This window comes from Peromyscus californicus, unplaced genomic scaffold (genome assembly GCF_007827085.1).
Source record: "Peromyscus californicus insignis strain IS unplaced genomic scaffold, ASM782708v3 Scaffold_3__1_contigs__length_106647218, whole genome shotgun sequence".
In the NCBI taxonomy this organism is placed as follows: domain Eukaryota; kingdom Metazoa; phylum Chordata; class Mammalia; order Rodentia; family Cricetidae; genus Peromyscus; species Peromyscus californicus.
The window spans coordinates 95,972,776-95,998,014 of NW_026294551.1; the positions used below are offsets into that span (position 1 = coordinate 95,972,776).

The 25,239-nt window shown below is 51.2% G+C and overlaps 1 protein-coding gene and 1 long non-coding RNA gene across 3 annotated transcripts in view; one reads left to right on the plus strand and one right to left on the minus strand.

Annotated features, from left to right (window-relative positions):
• The window catches only part of LOC128123189 (uncharacterized), a 71,056-nt gene extending 66,049 nt beyond the window's left edge, over positions 1-5,007 (plus strand). The window contains exon 4 of the long non-coding RNA XR_008222593.1: positions 3,835-5,007. This is a non-coding gene — a long non-coding RNA (uncharacterized LOC128123189). The remainder of the gene's footprint in view (positions 1-3,834) is intronic.
• A 442-nt stretch (positions 5,008-5,449) lies between these two features.
• Tfap4 (transcription factor AP-4) lies at positions 5,450-23,795 on the minus strand. Of its 2 annotated transcripts, none has more exons than XM_052759278.1 (7): positions 23,206-23,795; positions 12,965-13,130; positions 12,780-12,878; positions 12,227-12,397; positions 11,100-11,240; positions 9,311-9,466; positions 5,450-6,518 (listed from the first exon to the last, which is right to left on the minus strand). In XM_052759278.1, the coding sequence occupies exons 1-7, from the start codon at positions 23,292-23,294 to the stop codon at positions 6,324-6,326; spliced, it is 1,017 nt and encodes a 338-aa protein (XP_052615238.1). In that variant the 5' UTR covers positions 23,295-23,795; the 3' UTR covers positions 5,450-6,323. The 2 variants fall into 2 exon arrangements, with proteins under 2 accessions (XP_052615238.1, XP_052615239.1); XM_052759279.1 differs by lacking the exon at positions 23,206-23,795 and adding an exon at positions 22,448-22,713.
• Positions 23,796-25,239: the final 1,444 nt, after the last annotated feature.

Sequence of the window (25,239 nt, forward strand, 5' to 3'; positions counted from 1 at the left end):
TTAAGGAGCAATGTCTATAAAAATGAAGTTTCAGAGCTGGAGAGATGGCTCAGTGGTTAAGAGCACTGGCTGCTCTTCTGGAGGTCCTGAGTTCAATTCCCAGCACCCACATGGTGGCTCATGACCATCTATAATGGGATCTGATGCCCTCTTTTCGTTCAGGCATACGTGCAGATAGAGCACTCATACAAATAAAATAAATAAATGTTTTAAATGAAGTTATAGTAGCTATAAATTAGAAACAATCTAGATGCCCATGTCTAGGTAAATGGATAAATTATGGAATATTCATACAAAGAATTAGTGCTTATCAATAAGTTAATGAACTTGTGCTGGCAGGCAGGTATGGGGCCAGTCCAGCTGTTTGTTCAGTGGGACCTTGGGGGACACAGCTGTCCTTAGCCAGGACAGGTTAAGAGGCAGCAGATGGGCACAAAGCCAACCTGCAGTTACAGCTCCATCTGAGTGACCATGCCCACTGTGGAGGTGTTTGAAGGGAAGCCTAGGAGGGTGAAACTGGTGGAGCTATTTAAAGACAAGAAGGGTGTGCTGTTTGGAGCTGCTGGGACATTTACCCCTGAGTGTTCTAAGACCCACTTTCCTGAGTTTGCGGAGTAAGTCTAGGATCTGAAGTCAAGGATATGTAGGTAGTGGCATGTCTGAGTGTTAATTATGTCTTTGTGACCAAGAAGTGTGATCAAACCCACAAAACAGAATGCAAAACCCCTAGCTGCTATCACTGGGACCTTTGGGAAAAAGACAGATTTATGACTAAATGAGTCCTTGGTTTCCCTCTTTGGGAATCGCAGGCTCAACAGGTTTTCTGTGGTGACAGAGGACAGGAAAGAGCTGGATGACACAGGTCTAACCTTCGGTCTGGCCCCCAACATCTTCTTCCAGCCTAGAGGCCATGGTCAGATGAAAGCCCTCTCCCTACCTGTTGTCTCCCTGCTCACCCTTGTACCAAGAAACCCAGCACTGCCTCAGCTGGGACCACTTAACTGGAGCCTTGACCATATTTCTGCAATAAACAGTCTGGTTCATGAAAAAGAAATTCAAGTGCTAATACATATGAAGAATGTAATAGAACATACCTGTGATCCCAACACTTCGATGAACACAGGAGGAACAGGAGTTCAAGGTTATCCTCAGTAACACAGCAAGTCCAAGGCCAGCCTGAAATACACGACCCTGTCTCAAAAGAATTAAATAAAATAGGGACTCAAGGAATGGCTCTGCTCTTCCAGAGGACCAGAGTTTGGTTCCCAGACATCATGTGAGGTGGCTCACAACAGCCTGTTACTCCAGCTCATGGGGACCTGGTTCCCTCCTCTGGCCACTCCAGGTACTGCACTTATGTACACACATACACACTATTGGGAATTTTTTAATTAAATAAAACAGGGCTAGTAAGACGGCTCAGTGGGTGACCGTGCCTGCTGGCAAGCCTGGTGGCCTGAGTTCACTCCCCAGGCCACATCAGAGGAGGACAGAACTGACTCCAGAAAAGCTGCCCTGACCTGCACAATAAATAGATGTCATTTTTTTATTTAATTAACTGGATTTAATTAAAGTAACATTCACAGGGCAGTGGTGGTGCACACCTTTAATTTCAGCACTTGGTTGGCAGAAGGAAGCAGTATCTGAGTTCAAGGCCAGCCTGATCTACAGAGTGAGTTCCAGGATAGCCAGGGCTACAGAAACCCTATTTCAAAGATAGATAGATAGATAGATAGATAGATAGATAGATAGATAGACAGACAGATAATGACGTAGCATTTATCTTATTTCATTCTATTTCTTGGCACAGGGTCTCATGTATTCCATGCTGACCTGAAACTTACTTTGTGGCTGAGAACTTATTCTTTAATTCCTGATCCTCCTGCTTCCACCTAAGTGTTGAGACTCGGTGTGTTCACATGTAATAACCAAACACAAAAAATAAAACAGGAGCTGAAGAGATGGTTCAGCAAGCAGCTAAGAACGGAGGACGAGGGTCCAGTTCTCAGGACCCACAGAAGGCTCCCGGCTGTCTTGAACTTCAGTTCCAGGGGGTCCGATGCCCTCCTCTGGACTGCGGGCACCGTGCGTGCACGTGGTGCACGCACATACATACTTGGAGGCAAACTCACACATAAAATAAAAGTAAGCGAATATTTAAAATGTAAAGTAAAGGCAGATGATGTTGCTAAACGGCACGGGCAGGGGTAGGGCTTGCCTAACACCCAGCGGCCCCCACAAAAAGCACAGGTGTTAACTGTCGTCACTCCCGCCGCTCCGCGGTCCCTGCACGCAAGAATCCAGTCCAAACCCAGCGGCACCGTCCCTCCGCTCGCTCTGCATCCGGGTCCGCCGCCGCCCCGGCACAGCGGCGCCTCGCTTGGGGCTCAGCCTAAGTCCCGGTACCCACCACACCCGAGGTGACAACGTCCCAGACATAAGGAAGGGTAGAATGAAAGCACGTGTCACCTATTTCTCGGCTGTCTCACGGCAGTCACACGTGAGAAGAAATCCCCGCACCACCCTCTGAGCGACTGAAAGCGGCCGCGAAGCGCGCGGCGCCGGCTCGACAGGCCCCCCTGCGGGCGGGGCCGGGAGGGCAGCCTGGCGGGAACGCCACAGACACCCGGAGGGGCAGGGGGTGGGGCGCCGAGAGGGCGTGGCTAAAGCCGGAAGGGGCAGGAACTCGAACGCGCGAGGACTTCCCCAGCCTCCTGAAGAGAGCGCCGCCTACCCCCGCTGGGCGCCAGCGCGTTTCCAGAGGCGGAAGGTTTTCCTTGGCCCCGCCCCAAGCCCCGCCTCTGGCCTATGGGAATAGAGCAGAGACCGGAAGGAGGCCGAGCCTCGGTCCCGCCAGAAACAGGCGGCCTAGGCCCACAGCGCCCTCTGTTGATGCCATCGGGAGTTGCATGGAGCTAGTCGGCCGACCACCTCATACCTAAGAGAAAATTAGACAAAACGCTACTCAAATGGCTACATACCGTATGACTCTTTACATAACGTTCTGCAAAATGAAAAACTATAACAGAAATATACCAGGGAAACAACACAGACTGGGGGAACGCTGAGAAGTACTAACAGGATCCTGGTGGTGTCCACTCGATAAAACAAAAAAACAAAACTCACAGCCAACAAGCCTGAGCTTCGGGTAATACAACTACAGTGTTTTTTGTATGTGTGTTTTGTTTGTGTGCTTGCTTTGTTTTGTTTTTCGAGTCAAGGTTTCTCTGTGTAGCAGCCCTGGCTGTCCTGGAACTCACTCTGTAGACCAGGCTGGCCTCGAACTCAGAGATCCACCTGCCTCTGCCTCCAGAATGCTGGGATTAATTTTTTTTTTTTTGACAGAGTCTCACTGTGTAGCCCTCAGAATCATTACACAGAGCCCATGCTGGCCTCTAACTTACCCACCTGCCTCCTGAGCACTGCGGTTTGTTTTCAAGTGTGCCACGGCGCATGTGTGGAGGTCAGAGGACAACTTGTAGGAGTCAATTCTCTCCTTCCAGCATGTGAGTCTTGGGATCAAACCCAGGCAGGCTTGCTAGCAGGCCCCTTTACCTACTGATCCATCTCGCCAGCGTCCACTATTTTGTTTTGAATACTAAAACGAGATTGGTGCCTACCGGGGTGGGGGATGAGTAATGAAGAGTGATTGCTCTATGGAAAGGGGCCCGTTCGGAAGCTGTGGGGATATCTGGGAATTAGGTACGTTTATAAACATTGTGAATGGACTAGGTTTCCTTGTAAAATGAGGAATCTTATGCCTTGTAAATTTCTCAAAGTATTTTTAAATGTTTAAATTTTTCCTGCCTTTTTTTTTTTTTTTTATTGAACAAGCTCATGTCCAGAGGCATGCTGGGGATGGAAATTGGCTTTTCTGCTTTGACCTTCGTCCCATACAGAGTGAGCATGAATGAGAAGTGGGCCATGTTGTATAAAGTGATCTCCAGTCGCAAGAAGGTTAAGAAACTTGAAGGACAATCTCCTCCCCAAATGAAATGGAAAGCCCTTGAACTACCATCATTTACAAATCTCCAAAAAGGAAACAGGTTCAGAAGTGACTGTGTGAGGTTGAACTGAGCATTGGCTGGCCACGGCCACTTACACGGCATCGTCATGGAGAGGTTGCCTTTCCTTGTGATGAACACTGGCCTCAGAGGGTATGAAGCACATCCTCCAAACCCTAGCCTGAGTAAATCCATCTTGCCGCCAGCCTCCATGTAGCTATTCTGTGTGCCAGACCACAGCAAAACAAAGCCATCTTTCTCCTGGCTTTGGTCAGGCAGTGTTGGCTGAGATCAGCATAACCCCCCAACACACAACCCCCATTAAAAACAAGTAACAAATTTTCCTGGAGTCTGGGTTTTTGGTTTTTAGTTTGTTTGTTTTGTTTTTCAAGGCAGGGTTTCTCTGTGCAGCCCTGGCTGTCCTGTAACTCTCTGTAGACCATGCTGGCCTTGAACTTACAGAGAGCCGCCTGCCTCTGCGTCTGAGTGCTGGGATTAAAGGGGTGCACCACCACCTGGAGTCTGGTTCTGTCTGTGCCCATTTATCTGAACTTGTAGTTACTTCTGCTGCTTAACCAGCCCAGAACCAAGGCAAGGCAGAGGGAACCCCAAACCAAGGCAAGAAGGGGCCCAAAATCAGGCCAAAAATTAGAAGGCTCTCCTAACCAAGGAAAAAAAGCAGAGGGGGCCCAGAACCAGGGCAAGAAAGGGGAGGGATCTCCCAACCAGAGCACAAAAGTTGAGGGTATACAAAACCAGGGCAAAAAAGCAGAAGGAACCCCAAACCAAGGCAAGAAGACTCTAAGCCCAGGTCTAAATTAATTCTGCTGCACATGTGGGCTTAGAGCCATATAAAATAGGCATTTGCACGGGATGAGGAGAAAACTTCAGGAGAATACCGCCATCCTCAACAGTCCACTGCTAAGGAACCCCCAATAAACTCAGTTACTCCAGCACGCTGGACTGGTATGGGTCATTCTTTGGGTCATTGGTGCCATCCCAGTTTGAAAACAGGTCTTCACTCACAAATCTCTAGGGGGATTTGTAAACCGGGGAGAAGACAGACACACACAGGGTCACACACACTTAGGAAGTGGGAAGGCTCAGAAATGTACCAGAGCCTGTGAGCACCTACGTTCTTCCTCTAGTAGAAAGAACACACAGTTTAATTGTTCCTTCCCTCCCATGGTGGTTGAAACGGAAGTCAGGAGCCATGCCCTCCACCCCCAGCACACATCCCATTGCTGAGGAATATTCCAAGGAAGCCCATGGACGACTGAGGACCCCAATCTCTTTACTGCAACTTCACACAATTATGTACACACACACACACACACACACACACAGTCCCCTCTGGATTTGGAAGTCCTAAAAATATCCCTTAGTCTAGGCCAAGCAGCCCAGGCCAGGTTCCCAGAACAATAATCCTCAAGAAATACAGAATCTAAAAAACAAAGTACAAATTTTATTTTGTTTCTTTACAAAGGCACAATGGCCTCTTGGTATTTTGTTCCCTACCCCCACTTTCTTAACAAAATATAATAGCTTCTCCTTGGACACAAAGACCTCAAAATTGTAAAAAAAAAAAAAAAAAAAAGAGAGAAGTTTTTTAAAAAATACAGAAACCAAAACCAAAATAAAACCAACAACGAACAAAACAAAAAGAGAGACAAAGACATTTTTGGGGTCAATGATGGGAACCCTGGAGGGAAAGGTGGTAGTGGAGAGTGGCCAATTCGGGTGCTGAGGTGGCGGGGGGAGGGGGCAATGGCAGCAGCAATCCCCAACCGAGAAACAATGTAGACCCCCGGGTCCCCAGAAAGCCCCAACCCAGCCTGACCCCCAACCCATGTAAGTGCTTCAAAGAGAAAAGAGAAAACCAAACAGAGACGGGAAGGGGGCTGAAGACCGTCAGTCTCGGGCTGGCTCTGGGGAGGGAGGAAATACCTTGGGGTTTTGTTTGATTTTCCCTGTTCTTAAAAAACACGTTTAAATGAAAGGAAAACAAACAAACAAACAAAAAAAGCTTTTTGGCGGAGAGAGGCCCGGCACCTCAGTGTCAGCTTCCCCGGCCCCAGGGCCGAGGCCCAGCCCTGGGGTCCCGATGCTCCCACACGTGCTATACCACCCCAGCCCCGGGACCTGGGCTTGGGTGGCTTCGATCAAAGGTCGACTTACAGTATTGAAAAAGAGGTCATAAAAGAGACCCAAATGACATCATAATTTTGTAAAAATTTCTCACTCATTCACCCATGTTTCTCCCTGTTGTTACCCCGGCCCCCTCTAACCCCCAGAAGGGAGAGGAGGGCTGGGGGGTGGTCAGGGAAGCTCCCCGTCCCCCAAAGGCTCCTCCCGGCTCTGGTCCATGGCGTCGCTGTCCGAGGCCTCAGAGTCTGAGGCGGTATCCGAGGTGTGAGCCTCCGGGCAGCTGCGGACAGACTTGACAATAACCGCTCGTCTCTGTTCCTCCTCCAGCTCCTGCTTGTCCTGGGTGCCCTCAATGTGCTGGATTGCCTGGGCAGAGAGAAACAGACCATTGAGGAGACTCAGTTGGGGAGATCAGGTCAGCCAGTTAAGAGTGGGGGCCCTCAGCCAGGTGTTATCTGCCCCCAAAACACACACCCCAGAACTGTTCAGAAATAAACTAAGCAAAGCAGGCACGGGGTTGGGCTAAGAAAGGGAAGACCCTCAGCTAAGTTGAAGGTCCTGGCCTCCAGAAGACCACAGCCCTAGATGTTAGAAACGACAGGCGTGGCTCATGTTTATAATTGTGAAGTCCACTAACCCAGTAAAGGTCTTTGCTATTCACTGTATTACTCAGTTTGCTGGGCGTATATGCAATGAAAGTTCTGGAATCTGATAGTCTTTTTTTTCATCTCTTCCTTGTTTCTGTTTATTGGGTTATTTACAACTTACCAACTAAGTGATTCTTGTAAATGTTGCTCAAAGCACTGAGAGGGGGCCTTCGTACTGCCTACCCACAGAAAGGTAAAAGGGGCTGGGGAGATATTCGGTCTGCAGAGTGCTTGCCTTTAAGCATGAGGGCTTGGGTCCAGTCCCCAGACCCATTTAAGTCAGGCACAGTGGCATGAACCTGTAATTGGAGGCTGGGGAGGTCGAGTCAGGAAGACCCCTAAGGCTCACTGGCCGGCCAGCCTATCCTGGTGAGCAACAAGCTCCAGCAAGTTTTCTGCCTCCTGGTTCTTTGGCTCCCCACCCCCACTTTCTTAACACAATGTAGTAGCTTCTCCTTGGACACAAATATCTCAAAATTACAAAATAAATACAGAAACCAAACCCAAAACCAACAACAACAAAAAAGAGAGAGAGACAAAGACATTTTAGAGGTCAATAATGTAAATCTTCATAATGAGAACATTATAATATATATATATCGACAGGTGTTTGCTCAAAAAACATAGTAGTACACACACACACACACACACACACACACACACAAACGCACACAGATACATACAAATCTTTTCTCAAAAATAAATAAATAAAACAGTGGACATCTTTCTCTAGCATCTAACCCATTAAGTGTAGTCCTCACCCCTCATCAAGGAAACCTCTCTGCAACAGATAGAGATTGTTATTTTAAAAAAAAACCCGGGGCTGGAGAGATGGCTCAGAGGTTAAGAGCACTGACTGCTCTTCCAGAGGTCCTGAGTTCAATTCCTAGCACCCACATGGTGGCTCACAGCCATCTGTAATGAGATCTGGTGCCCTCTTCTGGTGTGCAAGGTTACATGGAGGCAGAATGTTGTATACATAATAAATAAATAAATCTTTAAAAAAAAAAAAACCCACAATGAATGAAAATGCAGAGTTGTGGAGCCCATCCCAAAGGATTCATCTATAATAAAACTCCCAAACCTTAAGCTCGGGGATCATTGCAAAAGAGGAGACGGAAGGATTGTGAGAGTCAGAGGATCAGGGAGCTTGCTGTGAAGCTCACCAACATGTCTGCCTAAACACGTGCTGAACAAAGACAACACTGATAAACATGCCAAAGTGGACAAAGAAGAGCCTATGAGGCCTCACTCCTACACAAAGAACCACAGACAGCCGGGCAGTGGTGGCGCACACCTTTAGTCCCAGCACTTGGGAGGCAGAGGCAGACGGATCTCTGAGTTCGAGGCCATCCTGGGCTACAGAGCGAGTTCCAGGAAAGGCGCAGAGAAACCCTGTCTCACAAAACAAAAAAAGAGCCACAGACAACTAAGGAACGCCGAGAGCAGGGGAAAGTCTCTCCACTGAAGAGCACACCAATTTGTTATCCAATACCAAATGGTCAGCCTGAAAACGTACACAAGTACCATTCTAGAGACTGAGTAAGGCATATTATGTACTTAGGAAAATATACACATCCATATATATGTATGTAACAACAATTAATGAGAAAAAGAGGCCATGAATTTAAAGGAAAGCCAGGAGGGGTGTATGAGTTTGGAGAGAGAAAGGGAAGATGAAAATGAAGCAATTATAATCTCAAAATTAAAACAGACAGTGGTGGCGCACGCCTTTAATCCCAGCACTCAGGAGGCAGAGGCAGGCGGATCTCTGAGTTTGAGGCCAGCTTGGTCTACAGAGCGAGTTCTAGGACAGCCGCGTCTGTTGCAGAGAAACCTTGTGGGGGAGGGGAAGGGGGTGGAGGAGAAGAGGAAGAAGATAACAACAAAAGAAAACCGTAGTGGAGAATTCCTAAGGAGCAATACTTCAAAGCTGACATCTGGCTTCCACCCAAATGTGCACCTATGCACACTATACACACCTACACATATACCACAATATATGCAGAGAAAGAAAGAAAAGAAAAGAAACACAAAGGTAGGAGAAAGTTCTGGACTGGTTCACAAGCTGAATTAAGACTCATTACCAAGAAGCTCTGAGAACAGAAGCCTCGTAGGGCCACCAAGGTAATTCAGTTGGTAAAGGCACTTGCCACCAAGCCTTATAAACCTGAGTTTATAAGCCTTCTAACCCGAGTCTGACATAGTGAAGAGAGCCTGTTCCTCCAAGCTGTCTGTCCTCTGATCACCACAGAGGTTCCATGGCACACATACACACATACACATACACATATACACACAATAAATATATTTTATTTTAATTTAATTTTTAAAAAGGGAATCTCTTTTTCCCCCCAGGCACAGGGAGGGGACCTATCCAGGCATCCAAATTGTTACTCCTACACAAGCTCCATCTTGCTTCTCTTCCATCTCCTATTCCTTAGTCTCCAGCAAAAAGCCTGTCCCCAAGAGTCAAATCCCACAAGCCACCCTCCCCCTGAGCCCAAATACCTGCACAATGGTGTCCAGATTTTGCCGGGATGTAGAAACAGAATTGATGACTGAGGAGGGACCCATGGTGACAACATTGATGTGGTGTGAAGAAGGTGGAGCCGGTGCCGGCACGATCACTGTGGGGTGGTGGGTCGGGGCTGGAGGAGGCAGAAGCTGCAAGACAGAAGCCCTCAGTCTCTCTCCCACCCACCAACCTTCCTTACTCACAGGGTATCTGCTAGTGCGGATTTTAAATGTCCCCCCAAAGTCCATGCGGTAAAGGCTGGTCTCTGGTGTGGCAGTTAGAAGAGAGAAACCTTAAGAAGTTGAGCCTAAGCCGAGTGTGGTGGTGCACATCCGTAATCACAGGAGTCAGGAAGCTGAGCAGGATGGTGACAAGTTCAAGCCCATCTGGGATATATAGTGAGTTCAAGGCCCACATGGGATACATAGCAAGGCTTAAGAGAATAAAATAATAATAATGGAGCCTAGTGCCAGGCAGTGGTGGAGCATGCCTTTAATCCCAGCATTAGGGAGTCAAGAGACAGGTGGAATTCAAGGCTAGCCTGGTCTACAAAGTGAGTTCCAGGACTGCCAGAACTGCTACACAGAGAAACCCTGTCTCAGAAAATGATAATAGTAATAATAATTAATAATAATAATAATAATAATAATAATAATAACAATAACAGAGCTGAATAGAAGTTCTCTATGGGCAGGCACATCTTCCAAGGGGACAATAAGAGCCCTGCTTCTTTCTCTTTTTCTCTTTAGTTTCCTAGCCATGAGGTGAGTGGTTTTGTTCCTGCCGTGATACATCATCTCACTACCAATCTAATCACCCATAATCTGAAGCCTTCAAAACTTAAGCCAAAGCCTTTTCTCTTTATAAACTGATTGTTTCAGGTGCTTTGTTACACTAATAGAAAGCTGGCAAGCAGGGTTGGAGATTTAGCTCAGTGGTAGAACGCTTGCCTAGCAAGCACAAGGCCCTGGGTCTGGTCCTCAGCTCCGGGGGGAAAAAAAAGAAAGCTGGCCGGGCGGTGGTGGCGCACGCCTTTAATCCCAGCACTCGGGAGGCAGAGCCAGGCGGATCTCTGTGAGTTCGAGGCCAGCCTGGTCTCCAAAGCGAGTTCCAGGAAAGGCGCAAAGCTACACAGAGAAACCCTGTCTCGAAAAACCAAAAAAAAAAAAAAAGAAAGCTGACAAGCAGAGGGGCCAGCCAATTCACAACCCCACCATACCCGACCCGGCAGCCTAGTGAGCAGCCTCTGTGCACCCCAGACCCTCATTCATTCCCTGTGACAAGAAGCACTTCGGAATTTAATAAATAACTCTTCAAGGGTTTACACCCTGGCTGGGCATGGTGGCACAAGCCTTTAATCCCCGCCCTTGGGAGGCAGAAGCAGACAGATCTCTGTGAGTTCAAGGGTAGCCTGGTTTACACAGGGAGACCCTGTCTCAAAACAAACAAAAAAAACTATAGAGTCTGGCGCTCGCTGGGATATAGCTCAGTGGTAGAACGCTTGCCTGCCTGACATGCACAAGGCCCTGGAGTCAGTCAACACCACCACAAAAAAAGAAAAGAAAAAGAACATAGTTCCTGGATTAAGACCGAGAGGGTTCAAATTCCTGCTCCTGGGCAGGTTATCTGACCTTTCCCTGCCTCATTTTCCACAGCAATAAAACACTACAGCAGCTCAAGCTTCCAAGGGCCACCGGGAGGAATCTACGTTCTAATGCTCTCAAGGGACCTAACCCAGCATGCCCGCGTTGTTGCTGGCCCCGCCTGGAGTCTCGCGCTCACCTGCGTCCGCAGATGCTGCTGTTCCCGCTCCAGCTTCTCCTGGTGCAGCAGCCGCACCTGCTCCTGCTGCTGCTGCAGCTGCACCTGCTGGGCGATCACCTTGAGTTTTTCCGGGTACATGTGGGCCTCAAGGGAGCGCACCTGTAAATGAAACGGCACAGCATTCAGAGGTGGGGCGAGGCCACACCTGCTCTACCGCAAAGGCCATGTGCTCACTAAAACCTCAATCCTGGGCACAGGGCAATCCTAAACCTAAAACCCTGGCAGAGAGCGCCCCCTTAGGGCAGACCAGAGGCTCGCCCCACTTCGCCTCTAAACTTCGGTCTCTACTGCTCCCACCTCCTCCCTTCTCGTCTGACGGCCAGTTTCCTCAGGGAAGCCAGGCAGCACACCCTGGGGAACCAGGTCAAACCCTTTCTGGTGCCACAGCTCCTGCGCAGTCTTTCTCAGCGGCAGTTTTTTGAGTGTGCATGCTGGGAGTTGAGCCCAGAACTTACATACTAAGCACTCCATAACTGAGCTAAACACCCACCCTCTGTTGCATTTTCACACCTTTAAGAAAGAACCCTTGCTGGGTGGCACACAACTTTAATCTCAGCACTCGGGAGGCAGAGGCAGACGAATCTCTGTGAGTTCGAGGCCAACCTGGTCTACAGAGTGAGTTCCAGGACAGCCAGAGCTACATGAAGAAACCCTGACTTAAAAGGAAAGAGAGAGAGAGAGAGAGAGAGAGAGAGAGAGAGAGAGAGAGAGAGAGAGAGAGAGACTGGAGAAATGCCCAACGATTAAGAACACTGGCTGCTCTTCCAGAGGTCCTGAGTTCAATTCCAGGAACCACATGGTGTCTCACAACCGTCTGTAACAGGATCTGACTCCCTCTTCTGGTGTACATGAAGACAGATTACAGATATACATTAAATAAATAAATACTTGAAAGAAAGAAAGAACCGTTGACTAATGCTTTTCACTCCTATGCAAATGGAAACTCTGGAGAGCCTACTCTTAGGCCAGGTACAGAGCAGGCATTCTTGCAAATAAATACTTGAAGGGAGGAACTGAACAGAAAAGATCAGAATCCATCCTCTATGCCTGGGCATCACACTGGCCAGCAGAGGGCGCTGCCTCACCTGCTCCTCCAGCATCATCCGCACAGAGCGCTCCTTGTCCAGCTGCTGCCGAAGCTCAATCATCTCCCTCCTAAGGTCCTCAGCCTTCTCGTCCTCCCAGATGTCAGGTGAGCCAATGCCCTCATCCTTGTCTTCTGCCCGACGCCGCTTGGGGGATGAGCCACTCAGCTCCTGGGGACCCCAAGAGGTTGGTGAGTGAGCAGACACACTCATAACACATCCAGAGGTCCCGGGGGGCTCTATTGCAGGCCCTCCAAAGCTACCCAAGACAGGTGGGCTCACACTGGGGAACCCATTCTGCAGATCCACCAAGGAGCCGTATACCAGGAACGGAAGAACGGACTTGCTTTCTAGAACAGTCGCCTGCTTCCTCCAGAGCCTGCCCCACTGTTCTTCACAGAGGAAGAAGCAGGCCCAGGCAAGAAGTAGGCAGTTTCTGTGGGCAAGATAAGACTGAGAGCCACACATGCATCCCAAGCTAACGGCCCGGTTAGGATACGCACACACAGAAGAGGAAGGCGGGGCACTGCTGGGAGGGCTGTCCGTCCCGTACCTGGATGAAGCGCTTGAGCTGTGTATTCTGCTGCAGGAGTCTAGTCTTCTCCTGCTCGAGAGAGAAGATGTATTCTGCCGTCTGCTGGAGAATGGCTGCCTGAGGGCAGGAGGGAAAGAGTCAGACTGATGGTCCTCTCCCCATGAGAGCACCTCCTCCAAGAGGGCCTCCCTGCCACTGCCCACCTTGCTGAGTTTCTCTCCATCTGTGTGGGGAATGAGGGTCTTGAGGGACTGGAAGCCAGCGTTGATGCTCTGCATGCGCCTACGCTCGTTGCTGTTGGCAATCTCCCGCCGGATCCGCCTCTCCTGGTCCCGTTGGGTCTCAGGGGTCAGTGGAATGTTGGCAAGGCTGCCAGGGAGAACAGGAGTAGATTCAGGCTAGATGTCCTCTGGACTTTACGCCTCTGTCCTCAGAGTTCATCACCAGAGGACCCTGGATATAACCTGCATCACTTCCCTACAACAAACAGTGCCTGAGGTACTCTGGCAGATCACCCTGAAGATGACATAGAGATGTGTGGACCCTGGGATGCCCAGTGGGCTGAATCAGCTGCCTGTGAACATGGGTGGTCTACTTAGAACCCACCCCTCCCCTGGCTGCTTCTTCTTTAAAAAAAAAAAAAAAGATTTATTTATTTTATGCACATTGGTGTTTTGCCTGCGTATATGTCTCTGTGAGGGTGTCAGATTCCCTGGAACTGGAGTTACAGACAGTTGTAAGCTCCCATGTGGGTGCTGGGAATTGAACCCGGGTCCTCTGGAAGAGCAGCCAATGCTCTTAACCCCTGAGCCATCTCTCCAGCCCCCAAGGCTTCTTTTCTAGAATTCCCTCCTCTAGAAGAGATTCTTAGCAGTGCCTGGATACCAAAATACACAGGGGTTCACAACTATGCAGGCCTCACCTGCCATTCTACTATCTCCCTAGCCAGGCAGGGAAGGCCCTGAAACCTGCATGGCTAATCCCCATGATTCTAATGCAAGGGGACCCCAGACAGCAACCAGAGACACCTGCTCTTGCGACACCTCAAAGCTCCTTGCTGTGTATCTGGACCACCTCCTTCAGTAGCTCATACTTTGTCACCACAGTTCTGAGAAGACACTCCACCGCCCTGCCCAGTGGCACAGTTGTCTCCAGCCAGAATTAACACCACCCTCCCAGCCACTATGAACTAAGACTGCATAGAGGACAAGACAGGCAGGCAGCACTCGCTCCGGGTGGGACGCCGGGTCAAGCACCTCTTGGGGCAGTTCTACTTGAATATGACCCACTCCAAGGTGGATTCACTTTGCATGAAAAAAATGAGGCTCCCAGCATGCTGTGGAGGATGTTACTGCATGCTGCAGAAGTCGCAGCTAGCCAGTAGGGTGAGAAAGAAGGCAGCCAGCAGTGGAGGGCCCAACGCCACTGCTCCCAAGGGGTGGGCCTGTGTGTGGCCTGGAGGAGGTATGCCCCCCCTTCTCAGCCCTCCCCTGCAACTCCCCCTCCCGCCCCTGGCCTGATGGCTTCCAGATGCTCTGCTCTCAGCAGAGGTCTTCAGCCCCACCCAAAGCCACAGCCCTGGCCTCTTCCTGAGGGGGCCCTCCCAGGGTGACCTGTTGCAGGCTAGAGCTAAGGAAGCTCATACCCCTGGGTCTGGGAAGAGAGGCCTCCAACACCTCTCACCTCATTGATGTGGAGTCCCAGGTCAAAGGGGTGCCAGATCTAACTCTCTGGCAGTGAGCTGGCTCCTGCCTCCATCCCCAGGGAAAACGGGCTGCCCAGCAGCCCAGGAGGGAAACACATCTGCAGCAGCTGGAAACAGCTGAAGCCTGTCCAGCCCCACCCAGCCTACCCCATCTGTCCTGCCTCAGCTCCCTAAAGGACCCTAGTAGCATCCCTGCCCCTTCCAGGGCCCCAGCTTCCTCTCCCAGCAGAAAGGATGGACAGCTGGGAATGAGTCTCTGTCGGCCACTGCACGGGGTTTGGAGGCAGAGCACCCCCTTCCCACCTCATCAAGTCAGGTCTCCTCATTCAGGGCCAAAAGCCCAGGACCCCAGAGCACCCAGAGGACATGACCCCTTCTCCCGGGGTTCGTGTCCCCACAGGACCTAAAGGGGCCCAGGTCTCCCACCTGACAGATGAGACTTCCCTACTTAGAGCTTAGGGTGGGGAGAGACACAGCTTTAGGGTGGGATAGCTGGAGGTCCAGCCTCCCTGCTTCAGGCCAGGACGCGATGCTTCTCCCAGCCCCAAAAGGGGAGCGACGGGGCATCTGGAAGGAGACAAGGACAAAGCCAGTACTGCTCCTCAGTCCTTTGAGTCTGGCCCTGAACACACCGACTCTGGAGCCAGTAGGCCTGTGAGAGGAATGCTCTACGGTAAGTAGTTAACACCACGGGTGTCTGGGGGCAGGAAGAGAAAGGGTGTGATGATGGCACACACCTGTAAGTTCAGCACTTAGGAGGCTGATGCTGGAAGGGTGGGGGTTTCCAGGCCAGCCTGGGCTACAAAGGAAGACTCCTGTCTCAAAAAAACCAGACAAGACAGGTGAGGCGTTGGGCACGGTGGGAACACGCCAGTAATACCAGCACTTGGGAGGCAAGGGCAGAAAGTTAAGTTCAAGACCATCCTCAACTACACAGCAAGTTCAAAGTCAGCCTGGGCTACATGAGACCCTGTCTCAAAATTAAAAAGTGGGTGGTGGGGGGAGCTGAATAGATAGCTAACTAGCTAAGAGTTCTTACTGCTCTTCTAGAGTGCCTCAGTTTGATTCCCAGAACCCACATCAGGCGGCTCGAAACTGCAACTCCAGGGGATCAACACCCTCTTCCAGCCTCTGTGGGCACCCCACATACAAGCAATATAAATAATTACATACATACATGAGAGAGGTCACAGAGAGCAAACTACTCGGGGATTATAATCCCCACTCCACCCTAGGATTAATGTGGGAATCTCCCCAACAACTCACCCAGTCTCTGGGCCCATGCTGGTTATGCACCAAAGGCTGAAACTGACCTAAGACCAGTCTCAAAACAGCATGTAACCACCCTCAGGATACCCAGAGGGCTAGCCTGTCTTAAGGGCCTCAGAATACAGGAGTGTATTTTTAAAATAAATAAATAAACAGGGTTAAGGCTGTGGTTCAGTTGACAGAGTGATTGCCTAACATGCTCAAAGTCCTAGATTCAAGCCCGAGAACTCCATTTAAAAAAATAAAATAGGCCGGGTGGTGGTGGCGCACGCCTTTAATCCCAGCACTCGGGAGGCAGGCACAGGCGGATCTCTCTGTGAGTTCGAGGCCAGCCTGGGCTACAGAGTGAGTTCCAGGACAGGCGCAAAGCTACACAGAGAAACCCTGTCTCAAAAAACCAAAAAAAAATAAAAAATAAAAATAAAATAAAAAGGACAGTGTCACATATCTGTAACCCTAGGACTAGGTAGAGGCAGATCCCTGAGTTCAAGGACAATCTATGCCATATAACAAAACCCTGTTGTGTCAAAGAACCAGTAAGTAGGCTAAGGGCACTTGATTCCCAGGTGAAAAGGAGGAAGGGACCAGCCACACAGTAAAAGATGGCATTGGGACCCCAGAGTAGGGCAGAACAGACTCTATACCATCCCATGGACTGACCAGCTTCCCCAGTAAAGGAGGACCAGGCGCCATGACAGTTACTTCACTGACTCTTTTTGGTTTTTGGTTTTTTGTTTTTTTTCCGAGACAGGGTTTCTCTGCTTAGCTTTGGAGCCTGTCCTGAAACTCACTCTGTAGACCAGGCTGGCCTCGAACTCACAGAGATTCGCCTGGCTCTGCCTCCCAAGTGCTGGGATTAAAGGTGTGTGCCACCACAGCCCAGGTGACTCTTCTTTTTGCTGCTGCTCCTGTTTGCTTGTGACATGGTTTCACTCTTATAGCCCAGACTGGCATCCTCCTGCCTCAGCCTTTAAGTGCTGGGATTAGGTGCCATCACACACCTAGCTTAGTTGCATATTCAGACTTCTTTCTCCCTGGCCTTCACTGCAGCAGTGAGCCCTAGCCATGGTCCTGGGCTGTGCAGACAGCCAGAGCAGGGCAGAGCTGGCTCCTACATCTGGGTGTGCCCTCTATTAAAGGCTCACACACAACCAGAGGCTGCACAACTAAGTGTGTGTGACTGACCCACAGGTGCAGAGACTCACCCTAGGTCATACCTGGTGGGCTGGCAGGACAGGGTGCAGCTGCAAGCAGTCCCCTGCAGCTCCCATCAACTCAGCTACCCTTGAAACTGCAGCCCTGAGAGCTAACCTCAGCCTCCCCATCCCCCAGGACACGCACTAACTGGGAAGCCAAAAGGAAACTTCAGAGCCCCACCCTGAAAGAGTCCATTGCAGAACTCCACCTGAAGAGACCTTGGGTACCAGACAGTGAGCAGGTCCCTAGCCAGACCCTTCCAAATGTGTCACCCAGCCTCCAAGCTAGTTAACATGGCCATCCCTGGACTTAGCTTTGAGGAAAGAAACTGTCCTTGCAAAGCTACAATTCTGCATGGGGATTTGGGATTGCCTCAATGACTTGTCTAAACAGCCCGGAAGCTCCAGCTGATAGTTAACAGGCTACTGATAGTTAACTGGTAGTTAACTACTACTGCCCAGTGGTTATAACTGTAAGTAAGCTAGCTAGGTGCTCTAGTGGGTAGAATGTGAGCTGATCCAGAATCACGATTGGTGGAATGCGATCGGCAATCCTCATCACTGACTAGCCCAATGGTCACTTCCAGGTGATACTGCACTAGAAAAAGTAGATTCTCTTACATATGCCGGAAAGTTCCCTACAGCTCTTTCTTGGTTTTGCAAAAGCAAGTTCACAGTGAGTAATCATATGGAAAAGTCCCACCCAAAAAAGCCTCCACAGAGTCCCTCGGTAAGCAGTGAAGATTGCTGAGACCACTGGCATGGGTGGCACTGGCTTGTGATGGCAGCGAGATTGCTGGGCCTGTGGCCAAAGAACAGAATTCGGCCACCCAGCCTTGAGTTCTAAGAGCAGGGCCACCATCCCTAGTGAAGATTGGCAGCACCGTATCCAGATGCTCCAGAGCAGAAGGCAGGTGGTGGTTCATATCTGGATCCCTGATCCTCCTGCCCAGCCTAAGGCCAGGTATCCCCACCACCCTCTAACTGGCCACCAACAACTTTCTTTTCACATGACCTGAACCCACTTAACATCCCTAAAACATCCACAATCAAAAGGTGGGAAAGGCCATGTGGGATTTCTCCCATACCCAGGAGAAGGAGGAGAGGGAGAGATGACCCTCCCACCAAGCGTACCCCACACACGCATGCTCAGCCGTCTTTTTCCATCACAGGCCCACCGACTCTACAGCCCTGACCACCCTACCACCCTCCCCTTGACCCAGGACATACCAAGCCAAGTGGTTCCTGTCAGAGGCATCTCTTCCCTAGCAACTTCAGACTACCACAGAGAAGCTGCACAGGGTGCAAATGCCAATACCAGCCTTGACACCTGCTAACTGTGGAACCCTCGCCACTGAAATCTCCCTGCCTCAGTTGTCCCCACTTTCACAGACTGGCAATACTGCCGTATGCAGGATCGTGGTAAAGTTTAGTCAAAATCAAAGGAAAGATGATGGGCAGTAGAACAAGAAGATGAAAGAATGACCTGTTTCCCTGGAGGTTTTCACTCAGGTACCCAGCATCTCAGGGAACTGACGAAACCCTTCGGCATCCTGAATCAGTGACTGCCATGGACAGGGGCCAGGACTTACTCATTGCTATATCCTTAACCCCAGCATCAAGCTGGTGCTTCATAAATACATGACCAGAGACCAAACAAACACACCAAAGTTCTTTTTGTTGTTGTTGTTTTGTTTTTTGTTTGAGACAAGGTTTCTCTGCATAGTCCTAGCTGTCCTGGAGGAATGTGCTCTGTAGACCAGGCTGACGTCGAACTCAGAGGTCCACCTGCTTCTTCCTCCCCGTGCTGGGACTGAAGGTGTGCGCCACCACCGCCCGGCCATGCTAAATTTCTTTGTTTCTTTTAAGAAAGCAATTTATGGCCGGGCGGTGGTGGCGCACGCCTTTAATCCCAGCACTCGGGAGGCAGAGCCAGGCGGATCTCTGTGAGTTCGAGGCCAGCCTGGGCTACCAAGTGAGTCCCAGGAAAGGCGCAAAGCTACACAGAGAAACCCTGTCTCGAAAAACCAAAAAAAAAAAAAAAAAAAAAAAGAAAGAAAGCAATTTATTTTTTAATAATTTTTCTATGTGCATTGGTGGGTTTTTTTTGTTGTTGTTTTTGGGGGGTTTTTTTTTTTTTGTTTTTTTTTTTTTTGCTTGCATGTATGTCTGTGTGAAGGTGTCAGATCCCATGGAACTGGAGTTACAGACAGTTGTGAGCTGCCATGTAGGTACTGGGAATTGAACCCGGGTCCTTTGGAAGAGCAGTCAGTGCTCTTAACCACTGAGCCAGCTCTCCAGCCCCTGCCAAAGTTCTTAAGCTCTCTAACACCACCACTTTTTTTCCAAGACAGGATCTCTCTGTGTAGCCCTGGCTGCTCTGGAACTTGCTATGTAGACCAGGCTGGCCTCAAACCCAGAGATATCTACCTGCAGGACTCGAGGGTTAAACTCAGGTAGTCACTATAGGCTTGTCCACAGGGACCTTTACGAAAAGCTGGCTTGCCAGCCCCTAAGGGAGCTTTAAAGCGTTTATGATACCCAGGGTGATAGCACATGTGTGAAGCTCCAGCACTTGGTGGATAGAGGCAGGAGGATCAGGAGTTCAAGGTCATCTTAGCCTACAAATCAAGTTGGAGGCCAACCTGAGAACCTATCATTTATTAAAGGGGGTGGAGCGCTAAGGAGATGGCTCAGCGTCCTACGCATGAGGACCTGAATTCTGACCCCCTGCATCCACATAAATGCTGGCCACAGTGCATCTGCAACCTCAGAGCTGGGGGTGCAGTGGAGACAGGTGGATCCCTGGAGCTCCTTAACAGCCAGCCAGGGGCACCAAATTGGTGAGCTCCAGGTTCGGCTAAAGACCTCTTCTAAAAACCAAGGACAAGATGTTGGTTGTGGTCATTTACATCAGTAGGATATGCTAAAGAGGAGGCAGGAGGATCTCAAGATTGAGGCCAGCCTGGGATACACATCTGGGCTGGAGAAATGGTTAAGAACAGCTGAGAGAACCGACTTTTTTCCAGATGACCCAGGTTGAATTCCCAGCACCCACACAGCAGCTCCCAACTGTCCGTAACAACAATTCCAGGGATTTGATACCCTCTTCTGGCCTCTGAGGGCACGGCGCACATGTGGTGCACAGATATGCATACAGGCAAAACATGCATACACATTTTCAATTCCCAGCAACCACGTGGTGGCTCACAACCATCTGTAATGAAATCTGGTGTTCTCTTCTGACCTGCAGGGATACATGCAGACAGAACACTGTATACATAATAAATAAATAAATCTTAAAAAAAAATTAAATAAAAAGTATAAATAAACAAATAAGGTGGGGAATAAGGTTAGGTCTCAAACTCAGGGCAAAAGGCTGAGGTGCCCATTTAACATATCAAAGGGGATGTTGGCCACCAGGTTCTCCCAGCATCTCTCAGTACCTATTTAGAGTCATCCTGGCTGGTATACCCCGCCCCCAACCCTACACTCTCCAGTTGAGTCCCTAGGCTAGGCTTCCCTTCCCCACCTTCCTATCCCTATATAACTTCAGCCATGTTGGCTACCAGCCTCTTCGCCTCTTGGTCTCTGGGTACCTGGTACTCTCTTTGCTCCCTCTCTTCTCCTCCTCGTCTACTCCCCCATCCTCCTTTCTCATGGCCTGGTTCAGTCTGGACCCTTCCAGATGCCTCTGGCTTTCTCCTTCATATCTACAATAAACCTGGGAGCAGGCATGTCCTCATTTTTCTTTTCATCCATCTGGTGCTGAACAGGGACAATTGAGGAGGTCACTCAACATTGACCTGTGGTCTCCATATGCACGCACACAGTTGCATACATACACACTTACAAGGACAGAAACCACCTTGCACCTGCTTTTCAGAGTCTGAATATCACCTTCTGGACACTTCCTATATCTAATTCTCACAAAACCATTAGGCAGCAGGTCCCAAACTTCAAGCAAAACTTCAAAGTGTGCCGCTGTGCCCTTTGGCTCCTTCTGGATGACCCAGGAAGCAGAGGAGTCAGAGAGAACCCAGCTAGATGGGAGGGGTGGAGCAAAGTCCAATAACCTGAGACAAGCCAGAGTCAATCCACCTTAAGGTCCTGCCCAACCCACACTCCATCCTGGACAGGCCTCCCAGCTGTGGCTCCAGCTGAAAATGAACACACATAGAGAGAGGCTAGAGCGCCAACGAACAGCCCGCAACTGCTTCAGTGCAGAACAGGCTGAGAACCGGTGCAGTCAAGTTATGGTACTTCAATCACTAAACCTGACAACGACCAATGCTCCAGGAGGGTCAGGGGTCTACTGCCTTCCTCCAACACAGGGCTGGAAAGCGCTGGCGTGAAACCAGGGGCCCCTACTGCCTCACACCTACGCAGGACCAGAACTAGGATGACCTCTCCGGACAGTCTGGAGTAAATCAAGCCTCGCTCCCCACTACCCAGCCCAGCTCTGAGAAGCAGCACTACAGCAAAGTCAGGGTTCAAGTCCGGCGGTACCATTCGCTCTAACTGGTCCCTTTCTTAGCTTCTGCGTCCATCTTTACAAAGAAACCAGAAAATAAATCAACTCATAGTAAGATTGTGACGATTCGATGAGAAAACCCTAGCAAAGTGAGTCCCCAGAATAATTAGAGTCCAAGAGTTTTGTTGCTGCTGCTCTGTACCACTGCTGGGCCCTACAGGTGGGCCTTGTCTTACTGCCAACTGAGGGTGGGGAAGGGGGACCAGAGGGGGGCTGCCAGCTGCTAGATCCACCAACAGGCCATCTATCTCCTAGGTATTGGCTCTCAACTTGAAAGTAAAGTGGGATACCTGCCTGGATTTTATACCCATGCAGCCACCTGCCCCACAGGCGTTACTGTCTACCAGCCCGTGCCACTCAGCGGGCTCCTCCTCCTTCAATCCCAGCCCTGCCTGACTGGGGTGTCGGAGCACGTGGCCCCAGCCCTGGGGAGCCATTATGCTCCTAGAGCAGCGCGGCATGCAGGAAAGGGACTGTAGGTTTCAAACTTAAGCGCGCTGCAGAAACATCTCCTTGCGTGCACCACCATCCCCGCTCCGACCCAGCGGGCTTGTAGGGTTCAATGAACAGATGCCAGGGCCGGCAATGGAAGTTCCAGGCATAAGCATTTAACAAGAGTCCAGGGTGATCTGGCCACTGGTTGGCCGCGATTTGGTAGAGGATGGATCTGGGGCAACCTAAGTAGGGCCAAGCTCACTAAGCGGTTTCTTGGAAGAACTTGCAGACCTCCGACCACCCACCCGGTCAGAAAACCCAACGCTTTGCGTTTATGATTAGGGAACAGACGTGGGACCGCAAACTTTGCAAGAGAGACCCACATGCAACAGGGAATAGACCTGAACCTAGAAGCAGCCTCAGGTACTCCTTTCCCAAAAAGCCTCCCCACCTGGCCTGCCTAACCCACCCAGTTGGCTACGGCTGAGCTTTGTGCAAGTAAAGCGTGGCCCCGAAGCGCCTACAAGTCCCACAATGCAGCACCGACCCGGCATGGAGAACTACAGTTCCCGCGAGGCCACGCGCGCAGAGGTCCGCCTACTCCAAGAGGGCTGCAGAGTCACGTCCAGGCCTCGCTAGTAAACAGCGCCCGGACGCGGGCGGCGGGCAAGCAAGCTAGTGACTGCCAACGTGTGGGGGACCGCGGCTTCCCTGCTGGCAGCGCGGCCACTAAGGGTTCACGTACGGCCCGCAGCCCCAGGCGAGCACGCCCCCAACCCTGCTGCAGCCCTGTTCTCTGCAAACGCTCACACCACCCGGCTCCCCGCCCCCCCCCCCAGCCTGGAGCCGCGGCATGGCTGCATTGTAGCTGTCCTCAGGCACGCCCCGGACCCCCAGAAAACCTCCTTAGAAGAGGGTTCCCAGAAAGCGCGAGGAAGCAGGGAAAGGAAGGAAGCCAAAGCGGGCGGGGGGGAGGAGGAAGCGCGGGGTGAAAGCCACCAGCAGCAAGCATGGCCGGGACTGCTGCAGCACCACGTGGGTCTGTTTGCAATTTACAAACGTCGCGACTCGCCCGCCTGCAGCGGACAAAAGTGGCCAGGGCCTTTCGGGGTCCCCATGTTCTGAGGGAAGAGAGTCCCCAAGCAGCGCGAGCAGGGAACACGAGACTGCAGCCGACCCAGTGGCTAAGAAAGGCGAGCGAGGTCGGAGGCGCGGGCCATGCGTGCGCACACGCGCACCCGCCCGGGCGGGCTGGCCGGGGGCTGCAATGGGAAGAAGGGGTTGGGGGGGAGGAGCAGTACACACCTACAGAGCCCTCCTATCACTTCTTTCTCTGTTTTCCTGAAATGTTGCAAAGAGGGCACCTTCTGAGTGGGCACCATGAAATACTCCATAGCGATAGGCCCCCCTCCTCTGCACGAGCCAGGTCTCGCGGTCAGCCGGAGAATGCAAGATGGAAATCCGAATCAAAGGGCAGCGCCGGACGGAGGTGCAGAATCGGCCGGTCCCAGATGCTGGCGGCAGCAGCAGCGGCGAGGGGAGGGAGGCGGGCGGGAGGGGCGGGAGGGAGGTCTCTCCAGCCTGCCTCCCCGGGCGTGTGTATGTGTGTGTGTTTGCAGCTGATCAGATGTCTGTTTCAAGGCGGGAAACAGCTGGTGAAAACTCAGCACTCCCCCGGCCTCCTTCCGCGGAGTAAGGAATTGCATGTAAACAAAGGACTATTTGCAGCGCCCCCCCACGGGCGGCTGGATGCCGGGGCGAGAAGGGCGCAGGCTCCTTGCGACCGACTGCAACCTGGGTCTGCAGACCTAACCCAGGGATCAGGGGTTCCCGGTCGCCAGCTGGCTGTGAGGGACACGGTGTGAATGGAGTGAGCAGCGGCCCAGCTACATGCGCCACTATGGGTGATGAGGTCCATCAGCTGACAGGTTGGCAAGCGTAGCTAAAAAGGAAAAAAAAAAAAAAAAAAAAAGGCCAGCCACCGCGCGGGATCCCAGACTGTGCAGCCCAGGGTCCAGTGGGGACTGCCCGGCGCAGGGTCTGTGCGCACCGCTGCCCTGGGGGACGCGCGCTGGGCGGGGCTGCAGCGGCAAAGGGAAGGCTCCCTCGGGTGCGTGCTTCGGGCTTTTGCTTTTTCATGATTGCCACTGCACAGAGCGGAGCTGCTCTGGCGCGCTCCCTTTCGAGCCGACCTGGGCCCCCTGGAAACTTGCGTCATAGCCACTGCTTCCCACAAGTAACTTGGGGCTGATTCTGACCACCCGCCAGCCTCCTCCCTTGGTCTCTGCCTAGCTGGCTTCCCAGCCCGGACTCTGGCTGGAGCCTAGGAATTAGAGTGCGAAGGGTACAAATGGCAAAGGCAGGTGTGCAGGGCACCTCGGATGCTGGGGCTGCCCTAGGAAGGAAGACCAAGAGGGAAGGGAGGGAAGGGAGGGAAGGGAGGGAAGGGCGGAGGCAAGCCAAAACAGCAGCGGCCCCTGGGGGCAGGCTGCCAGCGCGGCCCGAAGATCCATTAGAGGTCTGGTGGTGGCTGCCAGGTCCTGTCCTGGCTCCTTCACTACCTTACTTTTCGGTTTCGCGCGCAGCGGGCTGCAGCTTCTCATTCATGCGGAAGGCGGGGTGGAACTTGCTCCACCGCCAGAGGGCGCGCTCTACTATTGGGGGGCGTGATGGTCTGGGGAGGGGAGGAGGAGACACTTTAGGGGTGAGCTTCCGTCCTCTAACACGCCCCCACCTTCCGGTCCCAGGCCCTCCCCAGGCTCCTGGAGGGCTTGGCCCCAGGCTCAGGAAGCCCACGCCTGCCTTGGAATGTCCTTACTCCTGCTCAGCGCCTTTCCCAGCCCCATCCGCCTTCCAAGGTTCCACCCAAATCGCACCTCTTAGTTGAAATACTTCTATTAATAACAATTGTTAGTTATTATTAGGAAACACTGTTATTCGATATTGCCAACATCCAGGACATGCCTAGTTAGTTGTGAGTGCGTGTTTGTCAGACTTCAGATCAACCTATTAAGCAATTTCTCTAAGTTTAGATCTCAGATCAGTTAGCACTTAATTCTCAGGGAGACTTACGATGCAGCACATCCTAGCTGTGCAGTGCACACCTGTAATCCAGCATTCTAGCACTTGGGGACCAAAGATGGAAGATGTGCATCCAAGGATAGCTGTAGAGATTGTCTCTAAAAGAGACAAAAGGGAAGAAAACAGGAGGGTAGGTGAAATGGCCCCATAGGTAAAGATGTTTGCTGTCAAGTTTGATGACCTGTGTTCCATTCCCAGAACCCCCATGGTACAAGGAGAAAACCAACTCCCACAAGTTGTCCCATGACCTTGACATGT

Coding starts and splice junctions, on each gene's coding strand:
- Tfap4 (XM_052759278.1), bottom strand. CDS start 23,294: ATGGAGTATTTCATGGTGCCCACTCAGAAGGTGCCCTCTTTGCAACAT. Junction 12,398..12,779: donor AGCTCAAGCGCTTCATCCAG/GTACGGGACGGA, acceptor TGGGGTCCCCAG/GAGCTGAGTGGCTCATCCCC. Junction 6,519..9,310: donor ATCTGGACACCATTGTGCAG/GTATTTGGGCTC, acceptor CTCTCTGCCCAG/GCAATCCAGCACATTGAGGG.